The 22,125-nt window shown below is 33.5% G+C and overlaps 3 protein-coding genes across 6 annotated transcripts; 1 reads left to right on the top strand and 2 right to left on the bottom strand.

Annotated features, from left to right (window-relative positions):
* Positions 1-886: 886 nt before the first annotated feature.
* On the bottom strand, positions 887-8,815 carry LOC8270963 (PHD finger protein EHD3). 3 transcript variants are annotated; one of them, XM_015719922.3, is made up of 7 exons: positions 8,629-8,815; positions 8,096-8,208; positions 7,887-8,005; positions 3,411-3,587; positions 2,982-3,311; positions 2,178-2,267; positions 887-2,003 (listed from the first exon to the last, which is right to left on the bottom strand). In XM_015719922.3, the coding sequence occupies exons 2-7, from the start codon at positions 8,133-8,135 to the stop codon at positions 1,119-1,121; spliced, it is 1,641 nt and encodes a 546-aa protein (XP_015575408.1). In that variant the 5' UTR covers positions 8,136-8,208; positions 8,629-8,815; the 3' UTR covers positions 887-1,118. The 3 variants fall into 3 exon arrangements, with proteins under 3 accessions (XP_015575408.1, XP_015575406.1, XP_015575407.1); XM_015719920.3 differs by having other exon boundaries at positions 7,887-8,208; positions 8,629-8,814; XM_015719921.3 differs by having other exon boundaries at positions 887-2,000; positions 7,887-8,208; positions 8,629-8,813.
* A 2,350-nt stretch (positions 8,816-11,165) lies between these two features.
* On the top strand, positions 11,166-12,902 carry LOC8270966 (BTB/POZ domain-containing protein At4g08455). 2 transcript variants are annotated; one of them, XM_015719876.3, is made up of 3 exons: positions 11,166-11,715; positions 12,176-12,646; positions 12,766-12,902. In XM_015719876.3, the coding sequence occupies exons 1-2, from the start codon at positions 11,371-11,373 to the stop codon at positions 12,632-12,634; spliced, it is 804 nt and encodes a 267-aa protein (XP_015575362.1). In that variant the 5' UTR covers positions 11,166-11,370; the 3' UTR covers positions 12,635-12,646; positions 12,766-12,902. The 2 variants fall into 2 exon arrangements, with proteins under 2 accessions (XP_015575362.1, XP_002520296.1); XM_002520250.4 differs by having other exon boundaries at positions 11,168-11,715; positions 12,176-12,902.
* Positions 12,903-13,636: 734 nt separating this feature from the next.
* LOC8270967 (probable methyltransferase PMT10) lies at positions 13,637-17,272 on the bottom strand. Its single transcript, XM_002520251.4, has 9 exons — positions 16,448-17,272; positions 16,083-16,232; positions 15,722-15,992; positions 15,432-15,542; positions 15,040-15,199; positions 14,621-14,878; positions 14,369-14,491; positions 14,116-14,193; positions 13,637-14,021 (listed from the first exon to the last, which is right to left on the bottom strand). The coding sequence occupies exons 1-9, from the start codon at positions 17,054-17,056 to the stop codon at positions 13,814-13,816; spliced, it is 1,968 nt and encodes a 655-aa protein (XP_002520297.2). The 5' UTR covers positions 17,057-17,272; the 3' UTR covers positions 13,637-13,813.
* Between the last annotated feature and the right edge of the window lie 4,853 nt (positions 17,273-22,125).

The following is a 22,125-nucleotide window of genomic DNA, read 5'->3' as shown; positions in this document are numbered from 1 at the left end:
TTATATAATTTCCATTATAAAACTTTTTTGTATTACTCTAATAATACAAACATAATTCAAGAGAGATAAAATAGTTTGTTTTATTATCTGATACAGCCGCAATAAAAACATATATCTGTCCTGCCCCCTTCAACTATGTCCACAAATTTTCGACTTTGAACACCTCTTTAAGCTCGAGGTTATGAAATTCTAATTATTTTTTAAATAGATTTACAAATTTTATTTTTTAAAAAATTCGACCTGTCCTGAAAATTATTTTAAAAAACTCAGTCTGATTTACCGCCAGTACAATCACTCCATACAATCCAAAGTTGTTTCATGCTCCAGCTAGAAGACTTCCCTCCTCTAGGAAAGACTAAGAATAAAAGATTGGAAATCCTTCCTTCAAGGATTACTCCTTCCGGATCCATAGAACCCCTCACTCCTCCAGAAGAGGTTCTGAATTGGCAGATATCAAATTCTATACAGTGAGATTATTTTTTATTTTTCTTTAGTTGGTTTTTTAAAAAACAACCAGAAATAATTAAAAAACAATCAATACTATATTTTTAAAAAAATAATTAAAAGCCATATTTTTTAATATTTTCACTTAGTTAAAATAAATAAAAAATCTACACCGTACTTTTTATAAAAGAATAAAAAAAATAAATATTTTATTATTTTTTCTATTTTTTTATGATGGACAAGACATAATAAAAAATGTAGACTTGCATGACCCGACAGGACTCGGACCTAAACTTTAAAAGCTTCAATTTCGGCCTGAATTTTGAACAGAGCTAAAATTGTAACACAAAACAAATTGCACAAACTTAATAATAATAATTGCGTACGGATATTTATAGGTTCTTACAAAAAAAGAAATGAGATTGGTAAAAGATTTTAAACATCGCAAGAATTGAAAGTAGTCTTTCACTTTCACTATGAACAACAGACTGCATGAACGCAGTTTCTTCATTTTACATAATTTCAATCAGAAAAATTGGCTTCAGGTACACGTTTGAAGAATTGTGTACTTATATCTAGTACATTTTCAAAATGTGGAGCCCTTTGCTGTCAAAATAATTGTTTCGAAGAACAGATCTAGAGTAGGGTATTTCTCCTATAAGCCAGCTTTTTGGTCATAAATTGAAAGCTGCAGTAAGAAGAATGTCCAATCGACCGTTACCAGATTCCTTTTCACATTTCTCATCCAATTTCTTCTCAAGATTCTCACATGCTCTTTTATCTGCTTCAGCTTTCTTTTCCAATCTTTTTTCTCGTTTCTCATATGCCCTCTTTGCTCTGCGTATTTCTTTGATTTTCACATCACATTGTCTGCAGAACCACTTCCCTCTCGGTATGGAAGTGCGCGGCGGACTCATGCAATACATGTGATATGCATGGTCACAACCATCACATAAAACAATCTGATCATCATCTCTATCAACGAAGCAAGTTCTACATAGGCAAGAAGGGCAATACCACCGAGGACCATAAGATTTTAACAGGTTATTTGTCAGGCACCTTACATGGTAATACTTGTAAGGACACAAAATATGCTCACATATCTTCACCTTTTCACCATTTTCCACCTCACTTCCACACATCTTACAGAAACAGACATTTTTCCCCCCTGCAGGTGATTGATGAAAACCATCCTCGATATGATTTGAAGCCTCTTCAAACTCACTGCCATTTTCAATTGTTGGAGAACCCTTTTCATCACTAGCTTGAGTACATAGATTCCTGGGGGCATTCAGCCTCTCACACACTGCACAATTCTCATGAGGAGATCCCATCCCTGCTGCAGAGCAGCTAGCACAGTACCAACTTTTGGAGGGAATCTCTTTGACGACAGGTTCAATACAGGATACATGGTACATTTCCTCGCATGAGTCACATACTAAACAATTCCTCCCATCTGCTTTGCCTCCACAACGCCTGCAAGTGCAGACACTGTAAGCACCACAAGCTTCTATTTGCTCTGGTTTACCATGAAAATGAGACTCCTGGGGATGGAACTGCTTTAAAGCCAAGAAATTCAAGTTATTTTCCAGAACCAAGTAAACCAGTCTCTAACACGATATCAAAAAACTAAAATAGGTAACAGAGAAGTCAAAATGATACATAAATCTTATTTCACATGGACCCTAAGATTCTAGCATGATTGAAGAATATCTGCAAGTCCAGTATCTTACCTGTTCATCATAGGAAGTCGATGACACATCTGAGAGGCTCTTTGCAAGAGATATCAACTCGTTACCAATTCCTTGAAGTTTCTTCCAAACCTGAAAAAGAATTTAAGGTTTCACATGCTTGCCACAATTTTAAAAGAAAAAAATATTGTTTCATATAGCAAGTATTCACCATCAGCAGAAACAAAACCAGATGTGCTTGCAGCAATTTTAGTGTTGCTAGTATATATGTTTGATTGAATGAATTATGACCATGACCAAAAGCACAACATAATTTCATTATCATATTACTATTTATAATACTGAAGCTGTAATGAATCATGAGAAGTCACTGATTGATGGGAAAAATGAGATTCCTGTATCTAGAATGACAATGAATTGGTTGGGCATATACATGCGTAAAAAATGAACCAGACGGTGGCAATAGCATATAGAAAGTAACCAGGAGATAAGGGCCTGTTAAATTGATTCGGCTATGCAAAGCTATAAGATGATAAAAAATGAGATTTTAAAAGTGAGATTATCCAGATAAAAACGAGAAAAAAATCATTTTGTTGATACATCATCTAACGATCTTCGGTTTCATAAATCATTTTGTTGATACATCATCTAACGGTCTTTGGTTTCATACAATATGAAAACATATGGTACAAATTAACATCATTATGTGTCCTTCAAGTTTGAAAACATGTTAGTGCATCAACATATCAACATGGTAATAAAGCAAATAAATGAAGCAAAAGCATAAAAACTAAATAAACAAACCGAAGTTCTAACATTGTAGAGAAGAATCAATGAACAATTTACCCGTTGAATATCTTCATAGAAAAGCATAGGTGAACGTTCATAAACCCCATCTTTCATCTTTATTTTTATGCGACTTAGGCTTAAAAAGTTGTCAGGCTTCATCTCTTGAAAATTTTCAGACAGTAGCTTACACAGTAAGCTGAACTTTTCAGATATTATGATGTTAGCAAAAGCATGCTGGCACATCTCAGTGACAGACCGTTGAGAGTCATCCAATGATTTATTCAATGTGACATCTATATTCCCTCTAGCTGCATAGTGAGTTCCATTAGGCATCCACCCTAATTGTGAGGACCACGTATTCCTATCTTTGTCAGCAGCATCAGAGTCCTATAAAACAACAAAAATTTACAAAACTAAGAGACAGAAAATAAAGAGCAATGGCATTAAGACAGCTAATGCTGTTGGGAGACAGGCCATTTGACAAACCTTTATTGTCATCATATGTGTATCTTGGATACAACCCTGTATACCATCATGATTATCAGTTAATGATTGATATATATTCTCGAGGACAAAATTTCTGCTCTCTTTGTGCAAAACATCATTTGAACCATCCAAAGAAGCATGGCTATCGGGAATACCGTACGGAGCTTCCTTTGCAGTCTACATGAAATTAAATATAGCTAGGTTAAAAGAAAAAAAAGAAAATCAAATGCATAGCTTAATAGAAAAGAAAAAAATTGATAATAGAGTAACCATAGCACAGCAGAAGATGAACCAGTTAAAAGAAAAATAAAAAAAGGCTTTAAAAACCATATAGATACAGGTACAATTTTTCTTTTTCACCTTGAGCAGATAACATATATTTTCCTAAAATTACATGGTCAAATACATTTTTGGTCCATTCCAAATCGTCATAATTATATCAAATGCCATAGTCTTCAAGGTTATGACAGATGGTATAATAACATTGGACCATGTTACCATTGGCATCCAATAAACAAATCCCAGCACACCCATTGATAGCATCATTGCCATTGGAAATTGAATTTAGCGCATCAGCTACTTTACGCTGTCAAAAAAGTGCAAATTATATTTTCTCTCATCATCTAGTCATCCTGCAGCCAAAAGATAAGCAGCTATATGAACGAAGGTTCTTTTTTCCTTTTTTTATTTTTTATCAAAGTGATCATAGCCTTGTCACTAAAATAGCAACCAATACTATGTTACTCATCATTTTAAACAGATAGTTCAGAAATAGGCCAAAGGTTCCAATTAGTTACTGTGAATGAAAGAGTAGGAATAGGAACAAAGGCTCAGTGCTATTCCCAACTTCCGAGATATCAATTATGAATCTCATTTCTTTCTTTCCACATAACCAAGCACCCAAGGAATGGAATAAAAGTTCAATTCTCATTAATGGTCTTTTGTTCCTAGGGACTAAACAATACCTAAACGTTTTAGATTCATACAATAGGCATATCATGCCAAAAACTTCAAATATAGTATCTGTTTCATATTAATGGTTGTAATTTGCAACACCTGATCATGTAGCATGCATTTAATGAGTAAAAGAACAAATTTCCAAGTTAAATGACATGCATGCTTTTCTCCTTGATCTTTCTTTATCAAAGCTGTCAGAATTATATAAAACTTTATCCTAAGTTACTGTTTAACGAAAGTCCACGAGTACCTGGCAGACAGAAGAGTAAAGCCCAAGAACTAATACTGTAATACATTCTATCTTTTAAATGTGTAAGATGTAAATTGAAATAGCAGATTGCCACTGTATATCAAAATCATCCATCCACTGTGTATTATAACTTAGAAAAACAAAAAAGATGTTGGGTCCCACTCCCTATCAATTATACATAATTATTGTATGCAATACAATAATGTGATTCAGCTGAGAAAGAGATTTAATAACAGCTCTCAGAATTATCATTATCAGACACTTTAGAATTACATGTGTGTGGCCCTAGGATAGCATGTAATAGAGAAATACATTGCTATCATTATTCAGTTCAGAGTTTTCTATGTCTCTTAACCTTGTTATATTCAAGTCTAAACTAGTATTTCATATCATTTCCTAGGAGCTTTAATCCTTGTGGAATAAGAAGTTGTTTCGACAGCCTTTATCAATACCTGATTACCTATATATTAAAGTTTTCTCTCAAGACTTTTAATAGAAGTGTTTTAGTTTCTTATGTAGACATGCATGCATAATGTGCAATACCATGACTTTTCTCATCTGTCATGTTCAGCTAATTCTTCTTCTTACAGAATCAGCTAAGAGCCAATTACTATTCCATATAAAACCTTCCTTCCTTTAATCAGTCCCGGACCATATTCCACCAACTGACCAGTGTCCTAAATATTATCATTCAACATCTTAAAATTTCCTTGCTCAAAGCCTTTTAACACCATATCCCAACAATAAACTGCCAATGTTCTAAACCCCTAAACATTTTCCTGCCCCTTTTATTACCCATCCAAGAAAAACTTTAAGTCCCTAAAAGAACTTCGGCCTATTCTTTTCTATTTTGCTCAATAACACCTCGTTGTTCTTACTCTTTATGCATGATCCTTCACATAATTGCCAGCATGTAAATCGCTGCCAAATGAAAGTTGAGAAAAAAATAGGTTTCACATACTTCCACCACTACTAGAGAGCCCAGAAACCAGAATGTACTAACACTGCCACCAAACAGGCACTCATTTCCGGTCACAAAATCAATGTGATCAACCCAACATCCTAAGTCCCTTATATTCACACCCAATCCACCTTAAAACATCATCCGGCATACATCACCCTGATTCTTTTGAAATGTATACTAATGATTATAAAATATGCATGTGCCAAACTCATTAGAAAATAGGTGATTTTCAGGTTTTGACGCACAAGAAAGAAAAGATAAATAAGTTTTAACTTTAAAAAGAAGAAGCTCACAGATTCACCTAAATCTATATCTAGACAATTTTCACATTCTACTAATTGTGGTCTGCTACTGTATTTTCACTAAGATTGGATCTGCGTTCAAAACAAAATGTGTCAGGGTCAAGCATTTTTTAGCCCTGAAGCAAAACGCTGTCATCTAGGTGCACATGAGGCGCACAAGACATAAGCTGCACTTTTTGGGCTCAGGGCACAAAAAGGCATGCTTCCTAAAAGAAATGACAAAATAAAAGAGGACGAAGTAGTGGCTAGTTCCATTACAGTTATGCCTCACTCTCATCCCAGCTTCTCTCTGCGATCTTCTCCTTCTGACATTCTTGACAGCCTGAACTATCTCTCAACTTACTTTTTGTGAACATTTTATTCTTCTACGTCATAAATCTCTATTCTCTCTATTTCTATTTTCAACTACCTCTTTCCTTTTTCTTCTGCAATTTTCTCTTCTCTGATTGAGAAAAACTATCAACAGGGCACCACACTTCCACAGTTTCTATTGCAGCTACCCAATTATCTCTCTTTGCTTTTATTTTTTTTGGTAGAGGGCATCAAGCTGTGTGCTATCTTTCAATTATATATGTAATGAGTTATGATTATTTTGCTTAAAAAGACAGAAATTTTAAGAAATTTATATAATAGAAGTCCTAACATAGCAGTTCATCCTATATCCAGTAACACAATACTCAATAAAGGCCATATTCTTTTAGTCTTCCTCCTAACATGCAGTATAGTCTAGACGCACAAGGAAGGCATAGAAGGATCCCATCGCCTTTGGTACATCAAGTGGTGCCCCTTTTAAGAGGCCATCAGGGTTGTTTTTTGAAAAAGCAAAATTTAAATATAGTCGGCAGTTTATATCTAGTTTGCTAAATATAACAAACTAGGAGACCACTTAGGTTATAAAATTCTTTTACCAAGGCACACTAGACTTTATCTTTATTCCTAAAATTAATTGCATAGATCTGGTATTTTAAAATTTTATAGAGTTTTCTTTTCCCATGTGAAGTGGCTTTTCACCAGCTTTATTATAGTAGATTTTTTGTTTGCTAAAAGTATATATCTTTTAGCATATTATATTGCTATTAATCCTTTGAGAAATTGTGTGCCTTCCTTCATTCAGGCGAGCGGTTTCTTTGCACTTTGTGCTTCAATGCAATGGCAAGGCACATTTCCTTGAGTGCGCATTTCACTTTTAACTATACTGCTATCATTTATGATTAAGATTTTTCATGTAAAGTGTGGAATATTTCATTTTAATAATGAACACCTAACTCCTCTCAGGTGCATGTCATCGCCTTTTGCCTGGATTCAAAACCTTAGGCACTTAACTGTCCCCAATGCTTCTAAAGAATAAAGAAGTAGCAAATACTAGTCTTACCTTGGTGAAAATACTCAGCGTTTATATTGACCATGATGTCCAACAGCAACTAAATATATAGATTATAGAAATGGAAGGCGCTCAGTTAAAAAGATAGCATTTCTCAGCCTTCTTTGAAACTGAAATTTGTATCATTCCCTTGAATAAAGGAAAGATTCTTTTACCATCCTCCAAGCAAGGACCGAGAGGGGATAACCAGTAGTTTTAACAGTTTCTAAACAAGAAACTAAACATTTTTTAGTCTCACAATCATGAATTTCAAGCTAGTCAACTACCTACATACAGATGCACTTGTGATAGCTCTTTACAGTTAGAGATCTTGGGGGGAGAAAACCCTTTGACCCAAAGCTTTACTTATTATTCTTATTCCAGAATATAAAGTTTTGCACACTTTGTCAAACAATGCACAATATGTAAAGCATCCAATATATTATTCACTGTTAACTTGAATGCCACTTAATCATGTTCACCATATTCACCACACAAAAGCTAAAGTTTTAACCTAAAACGCCCAAAGTAGCAACCACATCTTAGCCATATACTAATATAGAGCAAAAGAAAAGCAAAACCATTTCATCAAGTGTCTAATAAAAGAAATAAATTACTTAAGCGTGCACAGATAGAAATCTACCTCAGTTGCTAACTTACTAGCTGCTTCGACAGAGCCTCTCCCATCCTCTTGACCTTTATTCTCTGAACTCGACCTTGTTCGCTTGCGCCTCTTGTAAGTTCGTAAACCCTCACTGGAGCCTAAACCACAATCACTACTATCATTCCCAATCCTAATCCCAATAAAACCATTACGGAATGGTCCAATTTTCAAGCACTGAAATCCCTCACCTGCACTGTCACCATTACTCGTTCCCTCCTCACCACCCATTTCTTTACGACAAAGAAAAACAGCCCAATAAGCCCTTAATTTTTGAGGTATTTAGCACCAAATTAGGGTTTCACTGTAACAACCAAATTCAAAAAGTCAAACTTCAAGTAAATTATCAGATACCCAGAATAAAACATCAATAAAAACAGCATAAAGTAACAATAATTTTCCAATAAGAAGTTCAGATAGTCGAAATTTCTCCATTTAGTAGCCAAGATAACACAAGACAGAAGAACGAAAGGAACTTTGCATCTAAGACCTACTGATTCTTTAATGTTTCTCAAGTAAAATTAAGTCAAATTCTTGCATTAGACTTTCAAGTAATATACACTACTGTACTATAGCCAAAAAAATTATAAATTGAGGACTAAGAAAGCTTTGTTTTCTTTTTCTTTGTAACACATTCTGTTAGTTACCAAAACAGCTAAAGAAAGAAATACACTAATATGAAAACATAAAAGAAAGAAATAAGAAACAAGTAAAAGAAACATACCAAAGTAGATATCCGAGCCCTGAAAATAAAAAAAAAAAAATCGAAACCCTAATATCTGAGAAAGAAGAGTTCTGGTGTATTATTTCTTAGCTTGAGAGAGAGAGGACTTGGCTCGCAAGTTGCAGGTCTTATCCTTGTGTATTTCTCTAAATTTTTAAGAACAGCTCCCTGTTCTTTTGGCTATTTTATGATTTTCTTTTTTTAGGCAAATTATTGTTTTAATTTCTAATTTATCTAATGTCTTTTTTAATTAATTAAGAAATAAGAAATAAAAGAGTCTTTGTTTGAACCTGGCGGTGATGCGACTGACACGTGGCAGTTATTTCCTTTTTTTTCTCCTTACATGGTCCAGTATAGCCAACTTTTAAGCTGTGTCTACTGGAATTCTCCCGCTGAGAAATTGGTTTGAAAGTGAAAATTTAGAGTATTTGATTGAGCTAATCATTGGAGGTCATGGTTGATAGTTATAAATAAAATTATTTAATATAATTTTATTAATAATTACTGTTAATATATTAAATTATTATTAGAGTTATAATTTTTTGTTAAATAATATTTTATTATATTATATTAATATTTAATAATATAAATTTATAAAAATAATCTATAATAATTAAAGATTTAATAACTAATTTTTTAATTCAGTTGTATTTATTATTAAAAATATTTATAAAAATTATTTTAAAAATAAAATTTTAAATTTAAATTCTATTAATAAGAATTTTTAATTTTAAATGACATAATTTTAAATATTATAATTATTTTAAAAAATAATTATTTATTATAAAAATATAAAAATCTAATTATATTAGGTCATTTAAAGTAAGTTATTATTAATAAATTTTAATAAAAATAATAATATTTAAATAAATAAAAAATTAAATTACCTATCAACTGATATGAAAAAAATTTAAAATAGAGCTGATAAAATCAGCAGCTGATTGGGATTAAATCAGTAGTTGACTAAATCAGCTATCAGTTGTTGTTTTTTAAGTTTTTATCAAACACTTTAATATAGCTGTTCAGTAAAAAACAGATATCATCTGTATTAAACCTCTGAATTAAACACCCTTTAAAAGATAATGCAAGAGTAGTTAAGGAAAATAAATAAAATTAGCATAGTACGAGATAGATTTAAGGGATAAATGTAAAAAAATATTATATGGTTTCACCTTGGATAGTTTTTAAAATGGATATTTTTAAATAAAATATATAATTTTGATAAAGGTAATTATTATTAAAAAAACTATTTCATAAAAATTTAATAATTTCAATTCCAATCAATTAATATTATTAAAAAATTTTGCTTCACCTGATGTAGTTTTAAAGTCTAACAATTTATAATGTTTGATCATCAAATTTATGTCATCAAATTACTTGTTAACTTTTAGATCTATATTATTAAATTTATTTTTTTGAAAAGAATATACAAATTATAGATGATGGAAATAAAAATAATTGAATCTTTATTAATTATAATTTTTTAAAATGAAATATATTTTATGTTTCGATTTGTAATCACAAATCTTATTTTATCAATTTTATATAAATTTTAATTAATTTAAAAATAGACCTCCAAATTAAAATTTTATTAAATTAATAAAGAAACATAACTAGGAATTATATAATTATGCATATAAGTTATTATCTAAAATTTCATTTCATATGGTTATTGAAATATTATTGTGTAAGTTATTTTATTCATTAACAATTTTCATTATTGGCTTTGGAAGAAACAATTTTTCATTAATTTATACTTTTTTTTTTCAAATAATTTACTTTATAATCTTAAAGAATGAGCTTTCACCGAAATTTAATTTGTTAATTATTAATCGAAACAGATTAATATAATTTATCCAAATTCAATATTATTTTTATTAATTATCATATAAATAATAAAATCTGAGATATTAGAGTTTTTTCTAATGATTATATATATATATATATGACTGTATTAATAATCAGACATGCCACCACCAAGTGACATCGAAAGGACATTAACACCATCTTCAATAGCTTTATCCATCGCCTTTAATATATCAGAACTAAAACAGCCACCAATCCAGCACACTTTATAAACAGCCACCCGGGCGCGCGTGGCCATCCCACGCGCTGTCCCGCTTGCATAACCGAGAAGGCTAGCACCTTCCACCAGGGATCCAGCCGCGGTAGATGCTGTGTGAGTGCCATGACCATCATCATCTCTTATAATTTTTATAGTTTTTGTATATAACTTAATATTTAATAACTTGATTATAAATAAAATCTACTTTCTTAAATTCATTAGTATAAATTTATAGAAAGTTAACTTCAGACACTTTTTTATAAAGAATCATTTTAAACATGACATTATGTGTTCTTTTTTAATTCTAAGATATGTTGTTAAACTTTTATTCTTTTTAAATTAAAAAATTCATGTCTTTTTTTCTAAAAGACACTATTTATAATATATATAATATGTATGTATATTTACATATAAATTATCATTATTAAAATCATTTAGTATTAAAATATATGACTTTAGTCTAATAATAAAATGGAAATGTTTAAGTTACTAAAAAAAATAAAAATTGTTTTATCTAAAAAAAAATTGTTAAGAGTAAAATCCGACTTAAATCTAATCGAGCTTAAAAGAATTGAGTTATTTTTTGTAAAGATAAAACTGTAAAGTCTGATTTTCTAAACATAGAAAAAGACATAAACCACCCTTCACGTCACTCCCACGCCCCCAAGACACACGCCATGAGAGGCCACAGGTGCGAGCGATCCCGATCAGAAACCGACACCGAAACAGACTCCGAAACCGAAACGATGCGATGCATATCGTGCAAGGAAGAGTACGGAACAATAGACGCAGGCACGTGCAAAGAGTGCTACGAGGAAGCAAGCGAAACGGAAGAAGAGCTGAAAAGAGAAATCGAAGATCTCAAAGCTAAAGTTGCTTTCTTGCGATTCTGGTCTCCACTTGACCACCACCATAGTAATAGGTCTACGGGGCCTTGCTTCACCGACGTCGTTTTAATTGCTTCTTCTGATGATGGGCCAACTGGGTCCCCTGTTCCTGTCCCTGCACATAAAGCTGTTTTGGTTAGTTCCCATATGATTAAATTGGGTAGTTAGTGGTTAATTGATGGATTGAGTTTCTGTGTTTGTGTTTAAGTGAAGTGGGTAGTGATTAGTTTGTTGAAATGTGTTTGATTTTAATATGTGATGTTTGATTGGTCATAGTGAATTTTGCATATTTAGCTTCTTCGACATTGCTTACTGAAATGGCAAAAAAATGCATTCATGTAAGCACCACAGCATATAATGAACGTACTTGAATAAAAGCTGTCATGAATAGCTGATCACTGTTTTGTTTTGTTATTGATGCATGCTTTTATTATATAATCACTCTTGGTTACTTTGTGTCCAATACTAATATAGCATGATTAGTTTAGAGCTTCTGTTAAGTTGTTATTCTGCATTTTGCATTTTACCTCGGCTGGGTATGTTCTGTTCCGCATATTGGATAAGTTTACTCACAGTTTAACATTAATGAGATCAGGTGAGCCGTTCCCCAGTGTTTAAAGCAATGCTTGAGAATGAGATGGAAGAAAGCCATAGTGGCACAATCAAGATTAGCGATGTATCATATGATGCCCTCCGCATGTTTATCAACTATTTATACACTGCTGAAGCATGCCTTGATGAACAAATGGCATGTGACCTTTTAGTTTTGGCTGAAAAGTATCAGGTTAAGCATCTCAAAGCTTATTGTGAGAAGTTCTTAGTGTCCAAATTGAATTGGAACAATTCAGTTCCAAGCTATGCCTTTGCACACCTGCACAATGCTAAGCATATGACTGAAGCTGCGCTGTCATTAATCACAGACAACATGGACAAGCTTACCAAGAGGGAGGAGTACAAGGAGCTTGTTGAAAAGGATCCTCGGCTTGTAGTGGAGATTTATGAAGCTTATCTCTCCAAACAGGTTAATACAGCAGCACCAAGAATTCTTCCGTGAGACCATTCGCAAGTATGGTTTTTTTTTTCTTTTCTTTCTTTTGGTATACTGCCTGAAGCAAGAATCATTTTTTATTTTGAGGTATCATTGCTTTGGTGTAAAAATGTAGCTTAAACTTGGCAACATTGCAGTGGGTTTAGTGGAAAATTTGTACTGCTGGGAGTGAGGGGAAATTTGCACAGCGTGCCTGCACCAGGAATGACAGATTTTGCTGTTCATGATATCATCTAATTTTATCAATATAATCACAAAAAATTTTATGTCCAAAGTTATCTCAGTTTATCCATTTCTCTGTTCTTCTTCCTTTCACTTCTCCATTTTTTTGCTCATTAAATCAAAAAATATGTGGGATCAAGGCTTATGTGAATTCCGAAAAATCTCTCTTGTTAATTTTCTTTTTCACGATCAGATCGTATCACTGGTTGTTAGGGAGAAGGGAAGTTAGTAGTTAGTTTATATCTTGCATGAGGCAAGATGTTGCATAACTCCACAAACGAGATTGTATATCAACATATGGTGGACGAAAAAAATTTGTACTTCGAATCTCAAGATTTTGCAATCATGGAGAATTACCAGTCAGTTTGGAGGTAGAGGTTCTCCTTATATTGCACTCATTGAGAGTTGACCTTCAGGTTGGCTGAGGTGTTCCTTTAGCTCTCTGATCAGAATTACAAAAATTTTTGGTAGCATCACCTGAGTGAAAACAAGGTAATAATTGGTATCCTGATATGTGATTCTGCATCTCCTAAACTCAGAATAGCTTCAACAAACAAACGTTTTAACGTAAAAGTCTAAATTAGGATATCGTGAAGCTAATCTTCCCAAGATATTTCCTGCCGCCTTTCCGAGTCTTATGTTAGGCTTTCAGGTGTTGTTTCTTTTCCTCAGCCATTTACATCTCTGTCCTCTTCTATCTCTCTTCTTCTGAAATCCTATCCTGATGTTGGAAGAAAAGGAAAGCTTTTAAGCTTGGATCCCTTAAAAGCTTTTCAAGCTGATGGCTGCTATAGAAAGTGTTGGATTTTTTATTATTTCAAAATCTACTTTTCTTGGACTGTACTCTATTCTGTTTCTCAGGTATTCATGACTAATGTACAGAAATGATTGCATCAGAAAAATGAACAACTATCTTCCTAAGAGGAGGGCCCCACAATTTCGTAGAGGAAAGAAGGGACAATCTCATGGCATACGTTTCTCAGAGATCAATATCCTTCGACTTGCATGAGGACCTTCGGCTGTGTCATGAACAGCAGACACCCAACCCATGGCACTTGCTATCTCTTGAAGTTCGCCCATAATAGATACAATGTCACGTATATAAACAGTTCCACCAGGTCGTAGCATCCTATCCATCTCGAGCATTATAGTAGAGAAATTGCATTTGTGCCTACGGGGAAAAAAGAAACAGTTACTATATTTACTCTAACCATGGAAAAGTAAAGAACTTAACTGTCCAAATAAAGCAACAATCTTCTTTATACCTGTTCTGCTCCACAGAGAACAAGCTTACTGCGTGTAGTAAGTCATATGTTCTCGGATAAGTATCAAATGGCTCGCACCTGGCAAACAGAATTTTTATAATGAAAAATGGGCAAGTAATTCAACAGCTGCATAGTCATAATTAAGTTTGTGATCCAAGCTTCCTCAGAGTGAGGATGGGAAACAGACATGACTAAGCAGAATAAAGAAGTATTCAAGTTTGAAAATGGGTAGTAGGATGCGTATTGTCCGTACCAATCATGCATTACTCCTATAAGCCCGCGGTCATATATAACAGGCAAGGTGTTGAACCCATTAACAGGAACAACATTCATGACCCAGCAATCAACCTCAAGATCATGCATTGCTGCTGCAAATCTGCAACAGTCAAGATCACCAACAATTTACACAAGAACTGTAGTGATATTCTTCATTAATATTTTAGAGAAGCTGTAAAGATTGTACGATTAGAATGCAATGGCAGAGAGCATAGTAAGAAAGCAGTACCCTCCAAATCCAGCTCTCATGTCCAGTACATTTCGAAAATTCTTCTCTTTCCAATGGAAAGCTCTAACATAACTTTCTATGATGTCATTCCAATATCTTGACTCTGCCTTTAAGAGTTCCTTTCTAGATATTGTGGCATCCATTTTGATGCTCTGCAGTCTATCTGGTGGATAATGCAGGCGTGTAGGCCATGTAGTAACATTGCCTCCATAACCATCCTCAGGCAGTCGAGTTATGCATGCCCTCAAGTCTACGTACCTGCAAAAGAGCATACAATCCTATACATTATTGTTTAAAATAGTGCTTACTTTTAAGTGTTCCTTCAAAGCTATGAAACAGAATGTATATCTCTGATGATCACTTTAAGCTTCTATTGTACCATTCAAATGTAGAATCTGAAGGTGTTGATCAGGGCATACCAAACATCGTCTGGATCATCATTAGAGTCACATAGTGGAGGTTGTGCTCCAGCTTCACGGTTAAGGTAGCAGCTGTTGTTGAAAGGCTTCCGCCATATAGCAATATATCCTTCCTTCTTTACAAGCTCCCAACAAATGCTATTGGTAAGATTCTGCATTTCTGCTTACAACATGACAAAGAACGAAAAAATCAAGCAATTAGAAGATAAGAAGCCCTCATCTCTAGAACAATCTATAGATAATAGATCAAATCAAGGTATAAAATCAACATATGAAGTACATAAAAGGGTACTAGGAAGAACTGGCTAAAATTTTCTGCATATTATAATGGAGGCAGTGATCAGAATAGAGTAACCAAGAGCTATCACTGAGGCACAACACCAACTGGCTACCTCTCCATTGTTCTTGCAGATTGTCTTCATGTTTATACACGGGTTGTGCTGCCCATACAAAGTATCCTCCTGCCCTCAGCATTCTGTCTGCCTCGAGAAGAAAAATCCCATCTTCGTTGCATCCAAAGAAAGAAATGGTTTAATTATCAGAGAACTTTCAAATATCACAATGTCTAATGTGGTTACAAATGTCGGTTGGTGGGTGCATCTGAAAATGTGTTCAGATAACCTCACCATTGTACACAAAGGAAAAAGTACTCAAGCTTATAAGTAGGTTAAAGAGAAAATACCACCACTTGTCCAATCAATTCTACATCTTGAACAATGTATCATGTCAAAAGCTTGGCTCGGATATAACAAACGGCGTGAAGCAAAAACTGCTACCATTGCAGGAGCTCCACGCTCCAACGCAAATTGAATCTGGTTCTCATGAACATCTTTTGGTGCTATTGATAGAGCAGTCACATTCCGCTGCAATAAAAAGGCACCGAAACTTGCTACACCACAACCAATGTCCAAGGCAACGCGGATGTTTTCCCCAAATGCAATATCAGGAACCATCTTCACATACACAATGCAATTGACAGAGTGATCAAAATGATGCAGATAATAACTAGCTAGAAACTAGTAACAATTGTAGAAGTAAACAACCTGTGAAATCTGGTCCAAGTATTGATCTGCCCCATGTATAAATTGTGTTCCACCACCAGGAAAAATGAACTTATCCCCTTCTAATGCAATCCAATTCTGACCGCCCTTATCTTCAACCAAACGTGTGTGAGGCACATTACTGAACCACACCTGTGCTAACATAATTCGCCATTGTTAGACTAAAAGAACCATTGCTCAGATTCTGAATTCGAAGCAGTAAAAGCAGTGAAATCTAACCATAATAATGCTAACTAAATAATGTCAAAAGAAGCTAAAGTTATGAAATAGTAGCAGGCTCTACAGATAAATGATTGTTTAATCACCGATCATTACAAAAGATTTTGCGAAGCAAATTCATACATTACCTCATCTCTGCTCTTGGGCCATGGAATAGGTCTCTGGTACCCTTCAGGCATAGGAATCAAGCAATCCAACCCATTACCATCCTGAGGGCAATGCCTTTCAAATTTTTTCACACTAGTAGTCAAATTCAACCTTGCAATCTCTTGCACATTATCCAAGCAAGGTATAAACTCACGCTTAGTCTCTTCACAGACCTTAAACTTGTCATACTTAATAATCTCATGGTTCTCTTCTTTCTTACCATCCTCTCTTCCACCAACCAAATTCCTGAACTCCTCCATTAAACTTTCATCAACATCCCCAATCTCAAACTCCACAGTCATTGCTCCCTTCTCGTCCAGTATCCCCATCCTCGGCATCACCTTCACCCACGGTGGCGGTTGAAGCACACGTGGCTTCGGGAATGTGGTGGAGGGCGCTGAAGGACGTGGTGCAATGGAGGATGATGTGACGGTGGAAATGAGAGAAGGAACAGAAGGGAGGTGGTAAAAGAAAGCGATCACAGAAAGGGACACAAGCGAAAGGGCTACCATTTTGACAAAGCTCGGGGTTTTCATAATATCCACAGAGGTGGTGACGGCGACAATGGTGGGTTTCATGGCGGTCGTCATGGCGGTGATGGTGTAGTTTTTTCTTTTTTGGAGGGCAGAGGGAATTTGTGGAAAGTGATAGACAGGTTGAAATGTAGCAAGTAACGAGGATTTTAGGTGATAAGTGGGTCCCCGTCTGGAGGATTTTAAGGTGGTGAGTTTAATAGATCTGTGACTGTAAGTACATTGGGTTCTGAAATCAATGTCTGAGTTTTTCAAGTTGCTGAGATTTGCTATTTTGACAGATGGAAAGATGATAAAGGTCAATGGCAGATAAAGACAAAGTGGCCATTAAGAACGTAGATTCCAAATTACTCCAAAATGTATAGGGATTTGTAAATAATCGATCGATAATAAAAATATTATTCTGAGTAGTTTATAGAAAAGAGTTCCAAATCTTATTTTTTGTCAGGGAAATAGAGGAGTGGGCTCGAATCTCAGCTTTTATCCGAGCTTCATAGAGTTATTCCACCCCAGTCCTATTGGCTCATATTAAAATTTAAATAACGTTAAAAATTTATTTTATAATTTGATATTTTTATATTTTAAATAGAAAAATATTTATATATTTTTAAATATACAGATATTTTTATATTAAATATTAATATATATTTTTCTAAATATTTTTAAATATATATATTTTTGTTTTTAGATTATAATATTAATATAATAAAAATATTTAATGAAATAATTATTTTAATTAATTTGACAATCAATTAGATATTATGTAATTGTAAAATCTTAATATATTTATAAAATTTTTGATGCATTATTAGATATTGTATTTTGTACAAAACTATAATTTAGTAATAATTTATATTAAATACATATAAAAATATAAAATACGTATCTAAAAAATATTAAAAAAATATATAATACTCTTTTAATATAAAAAATATCTTCGACTCTAAAGTAAAAAAAACATCAAAATCACACCGTCGCTTTTTGAACTTTATTCTTAAAATCTTGATATCTAATTCATTATTAAATTCATAAAATAAAAGTATTTCTCTTTTTTTTCACTTGTAAAATAATTTAACCTTACCAATAGACTAAAGGCACTAAAATACAGAGGTTATCTTCAAGCAGCCATAAGAGACTGCTTAGTTTTGATATGCCATGATAAACAATAAAAAGGAGCTTCTCATCAAGAATCACATTACCTAAGCAATAATATCTTCTTCAGTAGTTAATTCTTCAAAGAAGTCTGTATATGGAAGAACTCTCTCTCTCTCTCTCTGTTGCATGGTTATAGATGATAAAAATTTTGAATTTTTTTATATTTAAGTCATGAATGCATGCCTCTGATTAAGCCAGAAAATGAACTCAAAAAGATGTGAAAAGATTACGTACTTGGGAATTTGTTATAAAATATTTGGAGGGTTTAGAAACTAAGTAACACACAGCTTTGTAACTATACCGATGATCATGAAGTTTTTAAGAGATAAATTGCTTTGGCATGATAATTAAAAAAGAAGATAATAGTTACCATGGCAATCAGGATAAATTAAAGAAACACAGGCAACTAATACCCAGAATAAATTGCTGATTCATTTGCCAATTTTTGCTAATTAAGCTGGCCATCTTAATCTTCATAAATAATATTCTTTTTTACAACAGAGACTATATAATATGAATAATTACACTCACTCTGTAAAGATAAAAACACACATAATATAAAAGAAAAGAATACGTAAAACTGATATATTTCGCTCTCGAGAACAAACATTCTTGCTACGTGAATTAGACTTCGAGTGTGTCTTTATAAATAAACTATTTATAAATAAACTTAATAGTCAGTGAATAGAGAAACATTACGTATTATGCAACATCATTTTTCTTGAATTCTAAAAATTAACTCCATCAAGATTCATAAAGCTAATAATGGATGGAATGTTGACCAGAAGAGTTCTATTTTTTAATAATATAACTGTTTGAAAATATTGTCTACCCTTTTTGTCTTGTTTAATTCATTTTAGATTCTACGGTTTAAAGGATGGCATTTACACTGCAAAATTCCCCGTAAGTTGGACTATACTGATTATTTTATGTGTTATAAGCAAAGTATTTCTTTAGGTTTATATGTTCTTTTTGACCATGTAGTTCTTAGCATGAAACTATTCTCTCCTCTTTTTGTTTTTAATAGAACTTTAACAATTCAATTTTAATTTAAGGGCAAGTTTAATTTTATGGAGAATTAATGGCAATTAAAGTATCATGAAATGAGTATATTTTTTAAAAAAAACAACCAAGACTCAAAAAAGACAAAAAGAAAATTTCCATTATACTGAATTTAATTAGGATGCTTTAACCTGACTCTATTTTAATGCACTATGTAATTTTTCATTTAAATTTTTCTCCGTGTATTGTGAGAATGTGTATTCTTGTCTAAACATGATATATATCTTCACTCATATATCAAATCAATAAATGATTGGTACATATTTGTTAGTCTTAAATAATATAGCATGTGTTAATCATCAACTACCAAAGTGTAAAACACTCATAATACTTGTGATTCTCCTATTTATTAGTGTATACACCAAACCTATGTAAGAATTTTTCATATCGAATATTAAAAGGTATGGAAATTCGCAATTTCAAGTATTCTAATAACTAATACATATACTAATTAAATAAAACATGGATCATCTTAAATTTATGTTCAAATGAATTTACCTCCTAAAATTCATGGCTCAAATTAATCATGTTTTTAGTGATAAATCACCAAGTAAGACTTTGATGATTGCCTAGCAGGATGATCCACGATAAAATACATATAAAAGAGTAAACGACGAAATCACCAGAGATGGATTCCTCATTATCACCTCTGATGCTAAAGTCGGAGATTTTAGGGAACAAGTTGTAGGACGTATTTTTATTAGAGTGAATGTAACGTAACTCAAATTCGAGGTCAACACCTCTTTTTATAGAGTTAAGTTGGTCTCTATTTATATTCGGATAGAACGCTCCTCCTAAAAATAAAGAAAGTAGTTACGTATCTGAATTCTATCATGATGCTCGAATTTGCTCATCCTAGAATTATGATGAGCATTATGCTCAGAACTTCTATTTTAATAAGAATCAATGTCTACTTATGACTTAGATGCTGACCTATCATTCTTCCTTATTACTCAGCTTTCCTCGTTCTAGTTGAACTAGGTGACTTCTATGTATAGTTATCACTTAGCAATCTAGTGAAATATTCTCGGCGATGACAAAAATTAGAATAAATCATTAGGTTAAGAAATGTCAGAATTAATTAATAACTAGGTTTTTGCATGTTTCTGTCATAAGTTTTCATGTTTCAATAGAATATTTTTGTACACGTTGAGGTGTGTCGACATGATTACATTGGTTAAGATTTGCTTTACATGTAATATTATGAAGCAAAATCGGGTAAACTAAAACTAAGTTGATGCGTTTTTTCACTTTTGGATGTTTCTGTGTCGAAACTAATGAGTTTTTGCAGGTTAGTTTCTTCTATTAGCTTTAGTTTTGCTAATCGAACTTGTAAATTAGTTGCTCATAGTTTAGCCAGTTTTGGGTCAGGTTAGATTCTGAACAGATTTGGCTCGAGCACAAATATTCTTGTGGAAAGATTTGAATATGAAAGCCTGAGATTTTATTGATCAATGATGTGTGTTTGTATTGTTTCTGAATTCTAAGTTACAAGAGGGATATGCATTCTGTTATATACAAATTGAGTGCAACGGTCCTATTGCTGATTTGTTAAATTCCAACGTTAATTTCCTGTTTAGGGAGAGGTAGAAGCAGCCTTTTCCCTTAGGGGAGAGGTGTTGCTCCTTCTTCCCTAACTAGGCCTGTGATGATCTAGATGTCTGAGGCCAATGACTAACAGTCAAAGACCGTTAGTCCTTACTGCCGGTCTTTGCCTGCTGAGCTTTGCAATTGTGGTATGATTTTAGTGCTTCAACATTCCCCCTCAAGGTGGGTGCGAATAAATTGACAGAACCCATCTTGCTTAGGAGTCTTTGATGGCTTGTTTTGTCAAGAGCCTTGGTGAGGATGTCTGCTAACTGTTTGTAGCTTATGACAAAAGGAGTTGTGATTTCTCCTGATTGGACTTTTTCCCTTATGAAGTGACAATCAACTTCAATGTGTTTAGTCCTTTCATGAAAGACTGGATTTGACGCTATGTGTCTGGTTGCTTGGTTGTCACAATGCATCTCCATCGGATCTTTGCACTTTATTCCCATATCAGCAAGCACCTGCTTAATCCAGATAAGTTCGCTAGATGTTGATGCCATGGCTCGGTACTCAGCTTCAACACTAGATCTTGCAGTTACGGATTGTTTTTTGCTTTTCCACGTTACCAGATTTCCTCCTATAAACACACAGAACCCAGAGGTTGACTTTCACGTAATGCATCGGAAAAACCGATGTGATGTTAGCATTATTATTATTCTTCATCCAAATACCTTGACCTGGAGTACCCTTGAGGTAACTTAGGATCTTGTCAACTGCATCTAAGTGAGGAGTACGGGGAGCATGCATAAATTGGCTAATCATACTGACGGCATAGCTAATATTAGGCCTGGTGACAGTTAAGTAGATTAATTTTCCTACCAAGCGTTGGTAGTGACCTATGTCACTTAAAGGGTTGCCATCCTCTAAGTTGAGGCGGGTTTTCATTTCCATTGGTGTATCTACGGGCTTGGCTCCTATTTTTCCTGTTTCTTGTAGGAGATCAAGAACATACTTCCTTTGAGATAGAAATAGCCCTTTATGAGATTTTGCGATTTTTATTCCGAAAAAGTAAGTTAACTGGCCAAGGTCCTTAATATCAAATTCCTCCTTTAGAGCTTGTTTTACTTTCTCAATTTCCTCATTGCTATTTTCTGTTATAATGATATCATCCACATATACTAGAATAATTATTGTGTAAGTGTGAGTGTGCTTAACGAACATAGAGCAATCAGAGGTACACTTGCTGAAACTAATTTTTAAGAGAAACTGACTAAGCTTGGTATACCATGCTCTTGGAGACTGCTTCAATCCGTAAATTGCCTTTCTTAACTTACATACTAGGGAAGGATCAGAGGCTAATTTGTAACCTGGTGGAAGGG

Source organism: Ricinus communis, chromosome 2 (assembly GCF_019578655.1).
Source record: "Ricinus communis isolate WT05 ecotype wild-type chromosome 2, ASM1957865v1, whole genome shotgun sequence".
Classification (NCBI taxonomy): domain Eukaryota; kingdom Viridiplantae; phylum Streptophyta; class Magnoliopsida; order Malpighiales; family Euphorbiaceae; genus Ricinus; species Ricinus communis.
The sequence above is the reverse complement of the archived record's forward strand: the minus strand, read 5'-3'. Positions and strand labels throughout refer to the sequence as shown.

Coding starts and splice junctions, on each gene's coding strand:
- LOC8270963 (XM_015719920.3), bottom strand. CDS start 8,135: ATGGGTGGTGAGGAGGGAACGAGTAATGGTGACAGTGCAGGTGAGGGA. Junction 3,312..3,410: donor CACATATGATGACAATAAAG/GTTTGTCAAATG, acceptor GTTGTTTTATAG/GACTCTGATGCTGCTGACAA. Junction 2,004..2,177: donor CGACTTCCTATGATGAACAG/GTAAGATACTGG, acceptor TTGGCTTTAAAG/CAGTTCCATCCCCAGGAGTC.
- LOC8270966 (XM_015719876.3), top strand. CDS start 11,371: ATGAGAGGCCACAGGTGCGAGCGATCCCGATCAGAAACCGACACCGAA. Junction 11,716..12,175: donor CTGCACATAAAGCTGTTTTG/GTTAGTTCCCAT, acceptor TAATGAGATCAG/GTGAGCCGTTCCCCAGTGTT.
- LOC8270967 (XM_002520251.4), bottom strand. CDS start 17,056: ATGACGACCGCCATGAAACCCACCATTGTCGCCGTCACCACCTCTGTG. Junction 15,993..16,082: donor ACTTGGACCAGATTTCACAG/GTTGTTTACTTC, acceptor GTGTATGTGAAG/ATGGTTCCTGATATTGCATT. Junction 14,022..14,115: donor TTCTCTGTGGAGCAGAACAG/GTATAAAGAAGA, acceptor TTTTCCCCGTAG/GCACAAATGCAATTTCTCTA.